The 19,838-nt window shown below is 43.8% G+C and overlaps 2 protein-coding genes across 2 annotated transcripts; both read right to left on the reverse strand.

Annotated features, from left to right (window-relative positions):
* Nucleotides 1-4,173: 4,173 nt before the first annotated feature.
* On the reverse strand, nt 4,174-12,403 carry LOC135502082 (zinc metalloproteinase-disintegrin-like crotastatin). The gene is made up of 14 exons (XM_064794619.1): nt 12,381-12,403; nt 10,001-10,231; nt 9,391-9,757; nt 9,074-9,147; nt 8,719-8,814; nt 8,383-8,451; nt 8,059-8,228; nt 7,525-7,694; nt 7,220-7,271; nt 6,865-7,024; nt 6,454-6,630; nt 5,819-6,156; nt 5,320-5,491; nt 4,174-5,019 (listed from the first exon to the last, which is right to left on the reverse strand). Exons 2-14 carry the CDS (start codon nt 10,196-10,198, stop codon nt 4,681-4,683), a joined length of 2,382 nt encoding a protein of 793 aa, XP_064650689.1. The 5' UTR covers nt 10,199-10,231; nt 12,381-12,403; the 3' UTR covers nt 4,174-4,680.
* A 3,697-nt stretch (nt 12,404-16,100) lies between these two features.
* LOC135502140 (leucine-rich repeat-containing protein 58-like) lies at nt 16,101-19,725 on the reverse strand. Its single transcript, XM_064794734.1, has 4 exons — nt 19,137-19,725; nt 18,030-18,275; nt 17,442-17,599; nt 16,101-16,816 (listed from the first exon to the last, which is right to left on the reverse strand). The coding sequence occupies exons 1-4, from the start codon at nt 19,643-19,645 to the stop codon at nt 16,617-16,619; spliced, it is 1,113 nt and encodes a 370-aa protein (XP_064650804.1). The 5' UTR covers nt 19,646-19,725; the 3' UTR covers nt 16,101-16,616.
* Nucleotides 19,726-19,838: the final 113 nt, after the last annotated feature.

Genomic DNA, 19,838 nt, shown 5'->3' on the forward strand with positions numbered 1-19,838 from the left:
GCACACTCATCTTCCATACCATATCATCAATAGTCCATGAGAATCATGGAGGTATACTGTTAAACTTATAAAACTTCCTTGCTGAGATCAAGGGAGTTCTACAAAACTTCCTTGCTTAGATAAAACCTCCCACGTCAAAGCATGTTAGACATCTATTAGACTGATTCATCTTTCATTCGATCTTTATATTCGGTGGTATATCATCTTCATTGTCATGACATCATTATATATTTCTCCACAGCGATATTTCTATCACTAAAACAAGATTGAAAAGACCCACACACCTTTAGCGCCATATCAAAGAACTTCTAAAAAAACGCTATAATTATCACCTTCTTCCTTTCTAGGGGTTCTTGGTTTAAGCTGGTTCAGAGTTTTTCAAATATCTTATTTGAAAGACTCTGCCTGGTTTTAGTTACATGTATCTAATACTTCGCCACCGACTCTTACGATACCTGCTTCGTGCTATTGAGGGTTGACAATGTTAGCACGACCGTTTTGGCTGTAACTTAAAATCCTCGAGCAATTGGAACTCTTTCACAACCGAGGTTTATTGCCAATTTCAAGGATGGGAGTTTGTTCTTTTTTACGAGAGAACAGCCTCCCAGGTTATAGGCATTCCCTTATTTTGAATAAGTTCTAATTACTTGAGGATTTAAAGTCCTCAACAAAATGGTGGTCATGAACTTGATAGTTTTGCTTGAAGGGTCATGTTTTCCCCTGCACTAAGAAACACCATGTGGACGGCGTTATATATTTGCATGCTTTAATTAGGACCCAGATTGTTTCATGTAACTTTTTGACTGCGTTCAAAAAAGATGACGTAATACAATGATGTCACAATGCGGTTGTTGTAATGGTATTTTGCACACCATTTGGTGTTATGCGTTGTTGAGACACTTGGCGAAATGCCTGGGGTCATAACCAAGTCTGAACCTGCATCTTAGGCCGACTGTCATTTAGTAATTGCATAAGTATACCGGAACGCCTGTAATGAGTGTTTAATTAAGCTTCGCCTTGGTGACTCAACAATACAGCCGTGGTACTTCAAGGTAACTTGCTAATCCATCTCTGTGGAACCTGGTATGGAACTGACTTTGGTGGGAGCCGCTAGGAATTTGTGCCATGAAAGGAAAAACAATTGTACCTGTCGAATCGATCTTTTGTGCCGTTGTTAAAACTTCAAACAACTCAGTGCGAGCGGAAAAAAACTCGTGGAAGTATGTTTTCCGCAATGCAACACATTGTTACGAAATAGGGATACGTAACCGGACGTCTTACGTTACGCTTCACGATATTACGTTATCACACCATTGACCCTTTAAAGGCCCTGGCGACAGAAAAACTGCTGGTTGTATTTCGTAACTCTTTAGCCTAAACACATACATAGCTTGATTGGCAAAATTCCATCCTCTGAAAGCATTTACCACATGCAGAGCAAAAAGCCTGTTTTGTGGTCTTACTTATTATACTCAAAGGTATTGTCTAACTTGTGATGTAACTTAGTCTTTTGCTCAACTGTAGTCATTACATATGATTGTTTATTGAGTCTATTACGTCATCAGTAAATGAGTGACTGTTTCGCTGGAAAATCCTTTGGACAATAGTTGCTAAAAAGCACCAACGAGTTCAGAACTAACGATCTGACACCGTTTGAAAAAACCTTATTCCCCACTTAATACCTGATTTTTCGTTGATTCCAAGTTGTGGGTGTGTCATTTTGATACTGTGAAGGTAATTTGGACTTCTGTCTGTGCGCAGGACCATTGCACTTTTTCCTATTGGAATACACAGTGTATACTTCGTATACTTCGTCCTGCTTTTCCTCTCTAAACTTCTGAATTAGGTTTCTGCGGCAAGTCGAAATGGGATTTTGCGCTTTTCCGGATTATGACTATCTACTGTTCTAGCTTCATCATGGCAATTACTAGTTTCAGGGAAGCGCGCCGAAGAACCCCGGGATTATTTCTGAATATTCAACCCTTAATTTGCTTACTCTTGACTTTAACAAAGTTTCCTATTCTACTTCAGACGGAATGGCAGCGTCAAAATTGTCATCAAAAGGAAGAGACAGTCGCAATGGAAGTGCCGCCATCTTTGAAATGCAAAGCGAAATGCATGATGGGAAGCTTACGGATGAGGAGCAGATGAGAATGATGCTGGCGGAAGAACGCATTTCAACAATGATGGCGCTATCACAGATGGGAGGATATGGGCGGTATCCTCCTCAGTCATACGGACAACTATGGTCGGGGATGCCAAACCACTTCAACACATTCTGTCCGTATCCTGCGCACCTCATGATGCCACCTTACGGCCAATCATCAAACGAACCTCTTGATTTACGTATTCCGCAAAAACGCCGCTCCAGTGTTGACAAGACAGATGTACCTCAAAAGAAACGTTGTTCTAGTGGCGGGGAAATAGACCCAGAGTTGCACAAACTCCGAAGAAATGAGATTCTTGAAAGTTTCAGAAATAATGTAACACGTGAGGCGACATCCCCAATCGGTGCTAAAATGATTAAACGAAGAAGCAGCTCAAACAGGCGATCGCGAGATTCACCAGCCGTTCCGTTGTCAATGGCGCCGCAGAGATTAACTTTGGATGTCTATAACAACAATGGAAACGAACAGGAAAAGGACAATTGTGCAAATTGTGACGAGGATCGAAAATCGACCATTTTGTCAAGCGGGATTGTGTCACGTGACATGCAATCAACGCCCGAAGGTCTCATGAAAGACGAAGACGTTGCAGCCATGTTATTTCGACCCATTCCGCCGGAACATTCTCTTGCACAGGACGAGGACAATAATGCGGCGGAGACGGTGGTTGCCCCATCGTCACACACTCATCCGCACACACCAGTCTCGCACACATCAGTCTCGCACATCGACTCTGACACTATTCCAGTTTGCGACGATACTGTCGCGGAAACAAACAACTCGGTCTCCTCTGACTCTGATATTCGCGCTACTGTCGCTCTTGGTTCTGCCAGTCGCGTCTCACTCACACCAGTTTCGAACGTGCCCGCCAAAGAACAAGTGACAGCCGATACTGATTACTCGGACTCTGAAAATAGCGCTCACGCTATGTCCGAACTTCATGCCGAGTCTCTTGATCAAACGGACGAGGATGGTGTTGATGAACTTAGAAGCGAAAATTTGGCATTTAAACAAATGTTAGCAAGTCTGAGTGGTGAAGTTGAAAAACTGAAGAAAATGATGAAAGTGAAGAAAGAATCGAAGTAGGACAATGTCCAACTTCAAACTAAGCCAAAACGAAAAATGTCCAGTCTGTATGGAATGAGGCTATGACTACATGGCGTGGGGAAAAGGGGAAATACTAATGCGGATAGGCTACTATGAAGTAATTTCCAGTGAATCGTATTGTCAAAGGTATATAAGTTCATTTTCGGAGTTCTTTTCGGATATCTTTCCATAATGTTATACCGCCGATGGCAAAAATTTGAAATTTGCTGGCCCCAAAAGTGCTATGATAATGTGACGGGGAATCGGCACTGACACTGGTTTTTTTGTCACAAGTCTCACACTACCGTAACCGTGGACCAAAGATTGTTACTGTAATTGTCCATTATTTCCTATGCTTCCACAGCAAGAGCCGTCAAAAGCTTGATGCAAACTTGCACACGTTATATGCTATTACTAGTTTTGATACGAATTCAGGATACATGTATTTTGATAAAATAGATATATCCATGTGTATAATAAAATGCTTATGTTTTACTCAAAACTGTCACGACGTATCCTCCTTCTGCACTCCTTTCAGAGGATTAGATGTCTTTGAATATTACATAGGCCGATATACCGGAAAGAAATAACCGTCAAAATAACAGGGAGACGCCCCCCCCCCGGTTGAGCGATGTGAAAGAAATTATGGTCCTATAAGAGTCTTTCAGTTACAATATCTTGTCCATAATCGCCGTTCATCAGAGACTGGATGAAATTTGCTTGAATTCTATGTGTTGGGAATGCAATCCAGATATGCAAGTCCCCTGATAATAGTTTATTGAGTCAAGACTAGTCAGCACGGTCTTCGATTTCCCCTTACCATATCACGATAATAGAAGCCGTTTTCCACAGAGACTTTTAAAGTAAAGGACTATAACTTCTTTCACATCCGCGTTCACGGATAGATGAAAAACGAAATGTGTTACTGAGATTTATTTATTTACATTATTACAGTGATGTGAGTGTATTGCTGTACATGCTGCACATGTACACAGGAACAGTGCGATTGCAGCAGCGTCAGTTGTATGCTCAAGCTCGGTAAGCGCAAGGCCCTGAAGCTCAGGATGGTGAAATTAAGGACAGCGAAAACCTGCACTGTCCAATCGGGTGGGAGCCGTTCTTACTCAGAAATGACAACTCAGTTTTACACGGTGGTGCAGGAAGTGTCACAAAACATGACTTCATTCAAGCCTGTGGTCGCACTATTATAAAACCAAAACACCAAGGATAAATAACTAAAACAAAGTCATTACAACAGATATATCACAGACTGATAGGCTCTCACAGCAGTAGATAACCGGCAAGCTACTGCTGACTCTCACCAACCCTCCCCGGTACAATTCCCTCATTATCAGATTTGCAACTCGCCCGTAAGGTTGAAGCATCTTTTTACCAAATAATGCAGGACAGCTTGAAATAAGACTGTTGACTAGTTGACTTTGTGACAGGCTATAGCTAACACGCCAACGGTGACGAGTACCGCGACTGATCCACCGGCAGCCGTCGCCGCGTCCACAACGTTCTCTTTTGGGGGCGTTGGCGCTGCTGTGCCCGAGTTGGAGTTCGATGTGGTACTTGCAGAAGAACCGCCGCCGGATCCAGATGTCGTCGGAGTAAAAGTGGAACCGGCGGCGCCTGATTTAGACGTGGTCGGAGAGTTTGTGACAGGACCGCCTCCTCCGGATGTCGGTGTAGAAATTCTCGTCGCGCAGTTGGTCGCAGGGTCGTAGGTGCCGGAACAGACACACTGGCCGTTCTGACCGCATTCCTAACGAAGAAAAAGTAATTATTTATGAATTAATTTGCTTAACGACTGCAAAAGATCAGACCATTGTCACTGAACAATATAACTTGCGTTTTCGATATCACCACACGACTTTTATTAAAAACGTAATGTGCTGGATTTCTTGCAGTGTGAGGGTGCCCCTTTGATTGGCGATCTGCCAAGTAGAGACACTTTCGGACGCTATCATGAGGCTGATCTAGGCACCGCAACATTGTCTGCGGAGGTCTCTGGTTGTCTGTGTCGCTATGATTACGTCACTCGTGGTCAGATGACGAAACCTACCCCATTTCCAGCACACACACTCCCACCTACGCTGGGACAGGTCGTGTTGAAGGCCAGTGACGTCAGAGTCTGACATTCAGCGCTGTAGCACATTTTACCAGCTCCGCACTTAGTTCCGTCGAGGACAAGACCAGCGTTGCGGACGTCGTCCCCGAACTCAGCTGTGGCGGCCCTGAGAAAAAAGTAATGAAGCAGTTGATGAGAAATTTACTGCCTCAATGGTTTCCTCAAGCGGTTCGAAGGGTGTTCTGTTGCCACAGTTGAATCCTCCAATCAAAAGCACTCAATCCTGCTTCACGGAGACAGTCTTTTGAAATGAACCATTCTGAAGCAATCACTCCTGCGCTATCAAATGATATGCACCAATCAGCAGCACCAAATTCTGCTTCACCGAAACTGTCATCAGGGGAATTGAACCAGTCATATAACCAGGTGTCTTTTGGTATATCTTTCGTCAATTGTGTTCTCGGAAAGGAGTTACTGTGTGAATGATACATACTTGCAGTTGAGTGAGCCGAATGTGACCGCTGTACCAGTCTTTTTGGTTCCAATGATGGGAATGACCGGATCAGGAGAAGGGTGGCTACACTGCAATTTGCCACAATTGTAATCTTTGGGCTTGCATTCCTTGAACACTCCAGTGCTGATCTCCCCACAGTGACCGTACGCATCAGTAAAAGCATTGACCAGGCTGTAGCATCCTGGATCACCGTCTGTCGCCAGTGGACCGAACCAATACTTGCACTGCTCGTCGCCAGTGATGCAGTCACCCGTCAGACAGTACGCCTGGTTGCTGTTACAGTCCGTTCCGTCTGGGCGGTAGTTGTCTTCGGGGCACTGGAATGAATGTGGTAGCGTAAAGGGAAACTATTCTTTGCTTATCATGTTAATTGCCGTTAATTGCGAGATGCTGAAACATTCTTCAGAGACTATAGATGACAGCACAGTAGTAGTTGAAACGGAAGCAATAAAATAGAGACTCTGTGATGCATGGGTTCCATCGGAACCAAACGCAGAGTGGTGGAAAGGCCGTTTTTGAGACTATCTGTGACACAGAACCACCACGCAAACTTGGTCCGAGTTCGGACCACGCGGTCATATCGCGGGCGGATCAGAGCGTATTACTGTACTCACCACGTTTGAGCTTCCCGTACACATATCCTTGATGTCACACTCATTGGCTGCATTCCTGCACACGGTTCCCCTGGTCTTGAACCTACAGTTGTCACAGCATTCTCCCGAACCACACTCCGAGCTTGACTTGAGTTTGCATCCGGTTGTCTGGCAACATGGGTCAACAGTTGGACAGTCCTGGAATCATTGATTACGATGTGATCATTGTTACATCTGATATAAGGCGAGTAAAACTAAATTCCTCCAGAAATGACAGCCGGTTTTGGAAAATGAACTTTATATCAATCTTTAAGGTTATAGGACACCCGGTATAACGGTAACCCAAGTGACTTCACATATAGTAGTTGATAATTTCGCTACAGATATCACTACTGGCGGCTTCGGACTCGCGGTTGGACCTTTTTAACTTACTGCCTCTGACCCACAATCACATTCCTCCCCTGTCTCGACGTAACCATTCCCACAGGTGGCGTCCGCGTAGAAGGTAGTCGGGTAATTAGCCAGGCAGACATGAGGATGTTCGTTCATATCGTCGATGCTACATTGCGTCCAGGCACGGGGATCCGATGCTCTGGAAAGCAGAAAACAATAGAATAGATGGATATCTTTGCTTACAAAATGACGTCATCAGATATCTGTCTGTAAGACTGCCTCAAATACAAGATGGCCACCAAAATGCAAAATGGCCGCAAAATTACTTGAATTGGACTGATTGGAGACGAATGGCTCTGTCACCCAAAAAAGTTCGTTTGAATGTTCTACTCACTGATAACTGGACATGACGCAGCCCCCGCCCCAGGCACAAGTTCCGCATGATCCTGAAGATGAATGAAAACACACACAATCAAACTTCAGGAAGCTAGGCTAACGCAAGAACAGTCTGTCGGCGACAAGGTTCACGGGTTGGTTGTGGTTGTGAGTCCATAACTAAGTGGACAAATAGGAAAATCTCTTATAAATCGACTAACGGAATCGGGCCATTCGAATCAAACCGATTAGGAGAAAAGTCCTTACAAAAGTGTATTATGACAAGCCTGGAGGCGGCATGGTTAACACTCAGAATCAACTTACGTCCGTCGTCATGGAGCATGCCCAGATTATGCCCCATCTCATGGGCCAACACGAACCCCACCTCGGCTGGGCTCGTACTGCCGGCGTCTTGGTTAACCCCGCACGCCGAGTCCTTACAGGTTGTACCCACGTTTCCCAGTCCGACAGTTTGTCCATCGAAGTCAAGCCCACTGAAATCAACATCAAATAGTGTACATGGACTTTCTTTTTTTCATGTTCTTTGTTTTTTTTTATGTTAGCACTCTCTGACTGTTTATGTTTCTTATCTAGAAGCTTCTGTGCGTCCTCTGCCGCTCACAGGCTATGAGAGTATCAGCTCAACACTTTAGTACAACGTCCCCCCCCCCCCCTAGACGTAATAGAAGACGCCATGGAAGCGCCACTTGGTAGGATGTCGGAATCTGAAATCGGTTGGGCAGGGCCGATCGTGTCATCGGCTTCAGCTTCTTTTACCTCGGACACTCCGGACGCATTGGACTGGCCTCGTCCTGTCTCCTGGTACCGATGAGGAGATCAAAAGGGTCTTAAACTTACACAATTAAATGAGCTATGTCGTTGGGCACTTTTCCAATGAGGTTATCCTTCCGCCAAGTACAGAAGTTATCAAGCGTTGGTTCGGCTGCCGTGCTGACAGTGACGGGATTCCCAGTGTTCCAGATCTGCACGCCAGTCAGGATAACTCTCACGTTCATTGGCTTGTAGATCTGAAAAAAAGGTTGCGACCTTCATAAAATTCTTGATCATCAAAGTTCCGAGATAACAACGCCCTCGAAAGTATCAGGTTGTTAATAGGAGACCTCAACGGAAGCTCAAATCTCGAGGTTGAGGAAGCTCTTGCCTTGTCGACCCTTCACTTACCGAGTCTACTGTGTTTACCATTGAAATAGCCCTAGAGCGGATCGTGTATCTGTTGGGGAATGCCAGCCACTGAAACAACAAATGAGCAAATGATTTTGGCGGTGTCATGAACACTCTCCCTTCTGTCAAGCAGACGGCAAAAGTATATTCAATCTACATTTAACGACCTCGAGGTTAATAAAAAAACAAGAAATTGCCTGTCACGAAATTTCCTGATACTGTATTCTGATACTGTCGTCCTGACATCAATCTTTTCATTCAAATCAAACCTGATGTTGCAGCTTTTATTCAAGATGGCCGACCAAAATGCAAAATGGCCGCCGGATCAATACTCACGGCATTGTAGTCGAAAACGAGAAAGAGCTCCACGTATTTTGTTGGTTTGTCTTTGTTGTATTCGGGAATGGTTCCTGTTGCACGCTTCCATCGCCTCTGAAAATCAAACAGTCACCTTTGAAGAAAGAATCACTCACAAATGTTTGGGGTGAGTTTTGAATGAATGTCACAAAATGGCCATGTAAATGTCAGTATCGAAGACAGGTTCAAAGCCCCACAGCGTGAAATAGTTTGTGTTTGAGACTAGGGATGCGGGCCTAAAGCTCCCCGATAAGATGATGAGAGCTGCCCAAATGAAGCAATGCTGTAATTTGAAATCCGAACTGCAAACTGAGGACAACACCGTGATACTCACGTTTGCTTTTATTTTGAAATCCGTGAAATCCTCCATGATCGAGTGAGGGTTGTTGATGATGGTGGAATTGTGACCTAGAGAAAGGAAACCTATTATTTACACGATTTCACCATGAAATAGGAAATTTAGGCCAGGTGAAAATGGGCACAACAGAAATTATTTTCAAGCAAATTTATGTTTTTTTCTGCTTCAGAACCGAATGATGGAACATTTTCTTTTTGATTTTGCAATTGCTTATGGTCTTTCGAAACGGACAATAAGGAATTACATGTAATTGACTGGCGCGGACTCAGTGGCGACTTGTACCCATTCCTTACCACATCTCCTTGGTCCACTCCTCTTGATGTCCTGGTCCTTATAGACGACATGAGCAGGGTAGCCCGTCTTTGCAACTGCCTCGGGTTCAGGGTGAGGCTGGATGTGAAACAAGTCCGGTCCGTCGGCAAAGTAGCCCCGGAGACCATCACATGTCGACATCACCACAGCCGAGTCGGGTGAGCCACGGATCGTGCCATGGTAGTGACAAGCCTCTGGGCGAATCTGTTCGCGTTGGTCTTTCCCGTCGTCGTCCGTGTAAATCTCTGTGTAGTCCCCGGATATAAGGGTCCGGTGAAGTTGTAAATCAAGGGTGAATTGTCTTCCATTGTAAAATATGGAGAAGGAAGGGTTGTTATGGTGTTCCAACTAAAAAAACAAAATTAGCAAAGATATCAAAATACGTCTCGGCATTCTTGATATCATTTGACCAGAATGTGAAGGGGCTCTGTAGTCTCTGGAAGTCACCAACTGCCCCGCGGCCGTGTGAACGAACTGGTACTCCGAGGTGAGTCTATTCCAAAACAAAGTCTTGACAGCAACAGCTTTGAGGGCCAGAGAAGGAAATTGATCAAAGACTACAAAACCTTGTCAGGGTCACCATATACCTACCGTCCTTGTATATTGCTTCGTTGAAAGGTCCCTGATGAATCTGCCTGAGACCATTCTAGATGGTATGACCACCTTATAATCTCGGAGAAAATCTAAGTCAGGGTGTTGGTCTATGCTCTCACGGACGGTGCTCGTCTTGGCTGTGACAAGGCTGGCAAGGCCCAGGATGGAGACCAGCGACATTGGCGACATCAGCATCCTGGTTGGTGCTGGTTCAAAAGTAGTTGTTCTCTACGAATGGAAATATATTATATCAATGGTGATGGAATCTGATTGAAAAATCAGTTGAATTCACTTCGGAACCATACAGTAAGTTCATTGCACGCACGGTGGTGTCAGTGCTTCCACGGACGCTGCTGATCCCGGATGTGACTATGATTGAGACTAAGAACTGACACCAGCATCCTAGTGGTTGCTGGTTCGAACACGGTTCTCTGCGGAAAGGCGCTTCATGAACGATGTTGGGCAATCCTATTTCTATTTGTGGCCGATTGAGACAGCCAGGTTGAGGGGACGAATCCGAGGGGACGAACCCTACACGAATGCAAAGGCATCACCGACATCGCCGTCGTCGTTGTCATCATCATCACCCATAGTCGAATCGCTCTGTTTGACCTATAGTCCCACCATTTGAGACACTTACCACCGACGCAGATCTCTGTAGTGGGTTAATGCTGATTCTCTTTAATCCCAGTTAGCACAGTTTTAAAATTACCAGTTCTTATGATATTCCTGCTACAGGCGTCAAATATAATCCTAAGTTAACCTATTCCGATATTTAGAATCTTGAGAGACACGATTAGCGCACGTCTTCCATAAAGTCGATTGTGAGTGCGAAGTTTTTTGGTTTTATATCACGACAAGTTTGTTCTCTCAGCAAGTATAAAAGCAAAATCACGTGGTTTGGGCACAACCACTCTCAATGACCCTCTGCCATATTTAGCTAAATTAAGAAGGTAAAATAAAGTTGATGATGGCGAAAGCTATATTAAGCGCCATAAACTATTTTTATGGCATTCACATATCCTTCTTGGAATTTGACGAAAAGAAAGTTGGTGATATTTTGTTCCAAGAGGGGATTACAACTTCCCTATATGGTCGTGAACTGATTTGTTGACATACCCGTCTGAAAGTCGAGTCACCAGCACGAACCTCTTTGAGAGAGTCACATTGGCCTCCAAGAAATCTCTTACAAACGTATTCATGAAAGATACCTCAATTTGGACGAAGGACAAAAGCTAGCTCTGGCAGTGGTGTCTTCAGTATATAATGTGTCTTTTGCACAGAGGTGTCGGTCTTCGGAGGTTTTCTTAATGTGTCTTCTGCAGAATAAGCTCACCAATAGTCCAATAGAAGGACCGCTCGCTAGGCCTATCAATACCTTGTTGAAGAGAAAATAACCAAATATAACTGGGTTATGTTAAGAGTTTTGGGCGATACCCAAACAATGTTTGGCTTTGCTGAATAGAAAACGCTGATTCACAACTCCGACTGACGTCACAGACGTCACATGAGATCACGACCATGCCCTGTTTGTATACAACTGGAAGAGTTCAAGCGTAATAATTTGGCAAGCCGCCTCTTTCATTTGATCGGGCTGCGGCTTCACACATGTATTTGAGCTATAAAACAGAACCAGCTAGGTACGGGATGTGATATCAGAAGAAGAAGAAGAAGGACAAACGAGCAGAATTACTGAAAGCATCCAGCTTGGTGTGGATTGAAGGTGTTTGGAGTCAAAACCCGAATATCGTTCCTGTCCAAGCCAACCGAAAAAAAAAGATGGTCAAACTCACCATTTACATAATACTGCGTGTTTACTCCAGATATCACGAAGGGCATGATCAGTGATGAGAGCATCAGAAAAATCAGATACGCCTGACGACCTGTATTGCTATCGACCGACCACACCCATTTGATATCAGTCGGCAATGTTCATCATCAGTATGTTATCATCAGCTTTAGCTAGTTTTCAGAGAGTTGTGATCTATTGCATGAGGACTCCAATTCGAGTGTGACAACCAATCCGTCACACCGGAAACGAAAAATGTTGTTCTCATTAGTCTCTCCCTTGTTATCTCAAGAGGCAGTTGCTTCAGTAGTAATGACATCGAGGAGGACGGTCCACTGTCTCCGGAGTGTTACTGGTTAAGAACACTCAGGGTTCAGTGAAATGGCATATCGGGAACCTTCGCTTCTCCGATGTGGAGGGCCAGAGAGGCGAATATTAACCCTGATTTCCTCAGGATGGGTACCACTTATCGACTAGAGCAGCCAGAGACAGCAACCCCTCCCCCAATCATACCCTTGGCACTCTTGTGATATGTAGAAAACGTAGGACAAGCCCTTCTACCTATAGTATCGAAGAAAAAATACTTACCCCTTCCTCCTCCAGTAGAACAGTGAGAATAGAAAAAAGCCGCTCAACCGAGAAAGGCTTATTTGGACTAACATATAGGCCCTATATGCTTTAAAAGAAACCGTATGTATTGGATTCGCAACAAATGTATGGTCAATCAATGTTTTGTTTGTGAAGGGTTTCAGTAAAGGGAACAACCGCATAAAGTATGCATGTATTGATCTGTGAAGCGCCTTGAATAATGTTTTCTAAATATTTGATCGGTCGTCTCCCGGTCGTCTGGTATTGCCAATCGAAGGAGCAATCAGAGGGTTGACTAAAGGTCGGTTGCAATTTGTAACATCAACCGGTACAGGCCTGCCTGGTCGTGGACTGATTGTGTCTTTCGGACAAACTCAGGTTGTGACTACGTCTCAAGGACTTTTCACCAGATATCGGTGGGACAATCGGCAGTTTTAAATCATAAATTCATCGTAAAAAGGAAAGATGACCCCTTGGAAAAGATGTTCCAATCCAGTCTCGTTTGCTGAATCAGTTAGCAACTTGTATCAATAGGCGTCTGACTCATTGCGACTTGCGATCCAGGTGGACCCGACTTGAATCGCCCCAATGGTCCGAACCTGGGGTCGAACGCAGGACTTTTAGTTTCATACACCACCGTCGATCTTCCATGGTGGCAGCACCAAACTGAGACGAATAACGTCTCGTCTCAATTGTCCTCGACCTACCCGAAGTTGATCACGACGCCTGCTTCGAGTCCGGTCTCCTCTTCCGTCCTTAACGGAGGCGCAGCCAACCGACCGTGAATCTGTCGGGATGTGGCTGTCTCATCTCCCACGCCATGTCGGCCAAACAACGGAGCGGCCAAGTCTGATTCTCCTGGCCGATTCAGTCTGTTTGCAACAAGTTTATCTCTATCACCGTGCTGACATGACAGGAAGCGGCCCCTCAACTGATAATGAATGTTGTCTCTTCAAGGCTTCTGGTTGTGACGAAGTAAACACTTCTCAGTATGAACAGAAAACTTATCTACTGACTGTGTTGGCAAGACGCTGGGGGAGGTGTCGAGCCTGGCTTGATGGCAGTCTCAACTCTCACATCCGGCGTGTGGGCAAGACGGCAGTGTAGCCAGGTTCCATTCGTCATGTAGATCTGACTGTCTCGCATCATTTCTTCTAGAATGTAGCTTCCAAAATACAAAAAAATTGACATCTGTACATGGATGATTAGATAACAAGGTAAGGAAGAAGAAAAAAAGAGAACTGCGGCAGATTCACCGGGAGTCGAACCCGTGAACAGCCGAGCCACAGTCTAACACTCTCCGCGATGAACAGTCAAGACTTTCATGCTGTAATGAAGATTTTATTCGCCTCTTATATGCATTATACAAAAGAGCGCGCCGCAATTGCGACAAGGTCGCGCTGGTGGCAGAGTGATTAGCCGAAATAGTTCCAAGTTGTCGTATATTTCAATAGTTGTACAGAATTTTCTCACCATATCGTATCCATATACCTCAGTGATATGAAAGATTATGTTTGAGGTTGATTTAACGTTTAAATGGCCATTTTTTTAAAGTTTTAAAAATCGAGGTCAGCAGGGTCAGAGTCAATCAATAAATGGTTTTGAAAGACACTGGCAGGGTCAGAAGAAATAGTTGTTGGCGCCGATGATGACAGCAATATGACTTATTTCCTCACCACCCGTGTGATTTGCTCTCGTCACGTAATGACCGTATTGAACTGCTGGTGAACCGTGCTGAATATGTTGCGGCTACCGCTCTCTCCATCATTACTGACGATATGTGCCCATGCCGGTGTTATGTTTTTGAGTGTTTCTGTTTTTGAGTGTTTCCCCTCATTGTTTGGGAACGCTCAAAAATAGATTGACAAGTTTTTCTGTGTGTCCCCCCTATTGAAAAGTCGTGGTCTCTCTAGCTGCCTATTGTTTGGAAACACTGACACATGGGGAACAACCACAGATGTTACACCGGTCGTGCGAGGTCGTTTCAATGAAAAGGACGCACGCCACTGCCGTACCGGTACCTGAGAAAACTTGCCGTTTTAGCAGATTTGCGATGATTGAAACAATACATCTACCTCCTAGTTCATGTGTTCTCATATGACAAACCCAGGCATGGACACATAGCCTGAACTAACATGCTGCCATCGGGAAAACTTGTATACGCACCAATTGTATACAGATAGCGCTCGAGCGTGTGACTGACTATTGGAGTCGATTGGCGTTAAAAGTAGGAAGTAGATGTTATTGGACCAACTTACTGTAAATATACGTCAACGACCGGCGTACCCCTTTAACCATCAAGGCACCAATGGTTTTCAATATCCCCTGCCTCTCGATATGACGAAGGAGTATAAAAAGCCTCAAACTCAGTATACCCTTTGACTAATTCTGCTTGGAAAAGTCACGGTCCGACACTAATACATTTTTGCCCCAATGTAGCTTCCAAAATACAAAAAAATTAACATCTGTACATGGATGATTAGATAACAAGGTAAGGAAGAAGAAAAAAAAGAGAACTGCGGCAGATTCACCGGGAGTCGAACCCGTGAACAGCCGAGCCACAGTCTAACACTCTCCGCGCTGAACCGTCAAGGCTTTCATGCTGTAATGGTGATTTTATTCGCCTCTTATATGCATTATGCAAAAGAGCGCGCCGCAATTGCGACAAGGTCGCGCTGGTGGCAGAGTGATTAGCCGAAATAGTTCCAAGTTATCGTATATTTCAATAGTTGTACAGAATTTTCTCAACATATCGTATCCATATACCTCAGTGATATAAAAGATTATGTTTGCAGTTGATTTAACGTTTAAATGGCTTTTTTTTAAAAGTTTTTAAAGATCGAGGTCAGCAGAGTCAGAGTCAATCAATAAATGGTTTTGAAAGACAGGGTCAAAAGAAATAGTTGTTGGCGCCGATGATGACAGCAATATGCGGATTTACGCCCCACCCGTGAGATTTGCTCTCGTCACGTCATGAGCATATTGAACTGCTAGTGAACCGTACTGCATGTGTTGCGGCTACCGCTCTCTCCATCATCACCGATGATATGTGTCGGTGCAGGTCGTGCGAGGTCGTTTTAATGAAAAGGACGCACGCCACTGCCGTACCGGTACCTGAGAAAACTTGCCGTTTAGAAGTAGGAACTAGATGTTAGGAAGAGGGGTCAAATGTGCAGGGCCAGGGGTTACCCAAAGACTTAACTTAAAGGAATATTTTATGGTTATATTGGCACATAGCATCGGGTGTGACCAATGATTCAAGATCAATGGACTGTGCGAACAGTATAGCATACCGCGAAGATGACGTCACTGCAGCTGCTGCCCTCTATTTCCCCAACGCTGAATTGCAGGCAATGTCGGACAAACATGCGGTTTCGTAATGGATTCAGGCTTTCGAACTCGGGCAGTTAGATTCAATCTGGCACATGTCCGAGTGTTGGAAATACTACATAATTGTTCTGAATATTTCTCTCTCCGACTCTATGGTATCATTCATGCTAAAACAATGCAGGGTCAAAGATAATTGACTTTGAAATAAGCTCAAATGCGTAGAAATAAGTGTCGATGTCCGACTGTCACGTGACTAAAACGTCATCAATATCTTATTCAAATGACCTTGTGAGCTATAAATAGTAACTTCGCGGGATGCTATTGACAGTGCATTCGATGGACTTCTCTTTATTCATGATGTTGTGAATAAAATGATGAAAAGGGAAGCGAAATTATAAGGATTCTTAGGCTGAACAACCCAGACTTTATTTGGATATTGTGAGCACATGAATGAATATCATTACAAGACACAACAGCCTCATATAGGAAGGGTCATTGGTCATATTCTCCTCTTCAAAGCTTATCAACAAACTTGTGCATCATATCGGCTACAGACTGCAGTAAACTCAATGAATCCTTTGTCCTAGATGTTTGTGACGGATGAAAGGTACTTCTTTCACTTGAAATTACTCTCCACTGCCACTGAAAATACCAATGAGTTTTCTATCAACTATAGCCGATATGATATTACTGGTGTCCAGGACAACTAAAGCAATGAGTCCATACAAAGCACTGTGCATTTCATGAAGCTTCCACCTGAGGGTGAGCTTGTGGGCAAAGTCGATTGTTATGGTCAAATCCATGTACTTTATGTTTACACCAGACAGCCTATGACAGCACCTGAGTCTATGAGTGTTTGTGACACATGCAGTATCATCGATGAATTGTCTATAAGGACTGCAGATTTCAACCGAGTAAAACTTTTTGCATCCTCTTTGCTTCATCGTCAGTGTCGCTCTCCGAACCGCTAGCACTGGAACTGGCCAGAATCGACGGGTTGGAGGCAGTGCAATTTGGTGAGCAGAGATACTCCAGCAACGGAAGACGGTATTTGCCGCAGAAATCAACAAATTTGATGTGTTCCACCCGTGATGAGAAGTAAACACCTGAAATGGGAGAAAGTAAACAATGCAAAGGCTTTGCTAAATTTCTAAAGAAAATCTCATCAATTTTCAACTTGTAGGTCAGATATATTTGTTTAAAATATTCTATGTCATAGTCTGAATTTACGACAGGAAAATCTCGAGAATTACTCGGGGTTGAGCAGGTATTACAGCTAATAAAACAGGCTGACAAATGAAAGCTGGAATTTAGGTCACTATCGATTTGATATTGTGACCTTAACACTGAAAATCAAACCACTTGACAGAACTGGGTCATTGATACTGTCTGACCTCAACATGAAGAGACACAAAATAAATCAATTTTGTCTTTCATGTGGCTTTTGTGAAGGACCACTTAAAGAACCAAAGGACAGAACTCTAGACCATGACTTGATAACGATGATAATGATAACAATAACGACAGGAGCCAACATTTTGAATTCTTTTTAATAAGGATAACATCAGGCTCTTATGACGACACATTATACCAGGAGAGCATGAACGAGTCGGACTTAAACTCTTCCAGTGCTACACAAGCACCCTCTTTCTGAAATCATCACGGTTGCCAGTCAAGGCCAAGAATGGTGCCTCCGGCAACCAAGTTCTAGCCCATCTCTCTGATACATACCTTTGCACCTTGGGTTGACACAGTGATGCGCTGACGTCAAGTACTGTACAAGACTTCTGGGAAGATCCTGAGCCGAGTATTGGATGTTCTTGACTTTGATGACTCGGCCTGCGAGCTCTAACAACGATGGCGGGTCGTAGATGAAATCACGCACGAATCTGAAAGAAACGTGCCAAGGATTGATTTTCAAATCAGTCTTTGGAGTGATCTTTAGCAATGTTATGAATGTAGACCATATGGTCTAGACCTTGTTTAGTATTTGCTGGCACACGGCCACTGCAAATTTTTAATCATTTTGACACCAAGTCCAAAGTCTGCTTGCTGATAAGCGCTGGCTTAAATGTTATGGATCAAAGTCCACTACTGACAACTGTGTCAAGGCAATTGTGCTGTATATCTAGGACACAGATTCAAACAGGTAGAACAGTCCCTCGGCTCTTTTAACACAGCATTTGTCTCTCTTAACCAGGTGCTAATGTTTTACTGTACAAACTTGCTTTTTTAATATTTCAGGAACGCACTTAGTAAACTATAAAATGAATCAAAACATTGCAATTTTCAAGTGCTCAAGTTACAACTTGTACTAACCTCACAACAAGTGGGTTATTCCTCAAACTGAGTTCATATAAATTCAACGTGACTAATTCAGGAGGTAGTGTCTGTAGCTGATTGTTGTGGAGACTGAGCGACTGGAGTTTGCGGAGATGGGTCAGCGTTGGCGGTAGACTTTCCAGCTGGTTATCACACAGAGTCAGACAAGTGAGGTTTTGGAGGTAACCCATCTCAGCGGGGATCTCAGTTAGTTTGTTTCCCCCGAGATAGAGGACTTCTAATCTGAAAAGAGAAACAATATATTCTCAGGTTACAATTATATATGATTAATATGTTTTATGCCAGTTGTCACCAAAAATAATTTGGGGGGGGGGGGGGGGCTGGTATTGTAGATCGGTCTAAATCTGAGCCAAGTGTTCAGACTTTTGGAGCGAGGGTTTGGCTGATGCAATACTGCTGAACAGCTGTACATGCAGCACGCACAACTCTGCCACAAGTAGTGATGCATGTAGTAGTAGTGCTATAAAAATGCCAAGTCATCCTACATACTAACATGTGGGCTGGCCACGAGACTGCTAAAATGGGCCAGGTTTTCATTTACATGTACTACACCTAGCCCAGGGGCTTGGAAGCATGACACAGCATTTTTATAATAGGCTTTGCAGTTTGCACAACTGTTTGCCAACACCACTTTCCAGGGCTTGATGAAACAGATTAGAATACACATCATCACATGTTCAGGTACCATTCACTCACTGCTGTCTGCGCAATTACGCTGTCTGGCACTACTGTACCTAAAATTAACCAGATTCAATAGATTCTTCGGTAGACTGCAAATTTAATCAGCTACCGGCATTTTAGAATGACATGAATTCGTGATCAATTGAAGCATAACTCACAATTGTTTTGCATTTGGACAAGGACAAAACTTGGGGGAAAGGTTTCAACTTCCAACATCTCGTTGCAGCGATCCTTGTTATCATCGTCTAGTCTTCGTCTTACACTTCAGACACCATCCTTTGGCCATATCATTTCGTCAATTCAATCAATTCGTCCGATTTGTCTTCTAGCAAACAATCGTGAACTAATCTTGTCCTCAACTACGATTACGAATGTGCCAGTTTAATTTGCGGATATACCTACCTATACATGTGTTGTACTTGACTAGGCAACTGACGTATTTGATTTCCTCCGAGAAATAATCGTCTTAACGTTGATATTTCCGTGAATTGTGGAGGAAAATCGACTAAATTATTTCCACTCAAATTGATAGACATCAGTTCCATCTGTCCCAAGTCTTTTGGTATTGAATCATTATCCAAATTATTGTTTTTTGCTATCAACGTTTTCAGATTACGTAGTCTCACTATTTCATTACTGAGCAAACCGATATCATTGTTACTAATGTCTAAATGCTTAAGGTTTTTAAATGTGCCAATAATGCCAGGCAAAAGAGTCAGATAATTGTGATCCATTTTGAGAATTTTCAAAGAGTCAGCTCTGGGTTGGAGAAAATTTGGAAACGAGTTGAGGGCACCATAGGAAAGGTCCTCAGAATCTGAGCCATCCAATTCCTCCTCCTCGAAATCAGCCTCCATATTCCCGCCTCGAGTTCCACTCAGCCCTAATGCCGTGAACAAATTGCTAGTCATTGCCTTGCTGGTGGAGAAATAAACAGTTTTATGTCAGGACTGCTTCAACATTTGCATTGTTTCTGATCACGAACTGTCCAGCTGATGGCCTTGACCTCAAATCTTGCGTCATCAAAGCTAGTCTTGCGCACGTTTCCTTTTAATTTTTTTCGTTACCAAAGCAACTTGCACTATGACCATCGTTGGAAATAAA

Source organism: Lineus longissimus, chromosome 18, assembly GCF_910592395.1.
Source record: "Lineus longissimus chromosome 18, tnLinLong1.2, whole genome shotgun sequence".
NCBI classification, from domain to species: domain Eukaryota; kingdom Metazoa; phylum Nemertea; class Pilidiophora; order Heteronemertea; family Lineidae; genus Lineus; species Lineus longissimus.

Bases quoted from the DNA above. Each gene is read 5' to 3' on its own strand.
- LOC135502082 (XM_064794619.1), bottom strand. From the start codon at position 10,198: ATGCTGATGTCGCCAATGTCGCTGGTCTCCATCCTGGGCCTTGCCAGC. The intron at 8,229-8,382 runs GTAAGTGAAGGG...CCTTTTTTTCAG, and splicing joins TGGTAAACACAGTAGACTCG to ATCTACAAGCCAATGAACGT. The intron at 7,695-8,058 runs GTAAGTTTAAGA...TGTTGATTTCAG, and splicing joins GACATAGCTCATTTAATTGT to TGGGCTTGACTTCGATGGAC.
- LOC135502140 (XM_064794734.1), bottom strand. From the start codon at position 19,645: ATGACTAGCAATTTGTTCACGGCATTAGGGCTGAGTGGAACTCGAGGC. The intron at 17,600-18,029 runs GTTAGTACAAGT...CGTTTCTTTCAG, and splicing joins AATAACCCACTTGTTGTGAG to ATTCGTGCGTGATTTCATCT. The intron at 16,817-17,441 runs GTATGTATCAGA...CTCCCATTTCAG, and splicing joins TGTCAACCCAAGGTGCAAAG to GTGTTTACTTCTCATCACGG.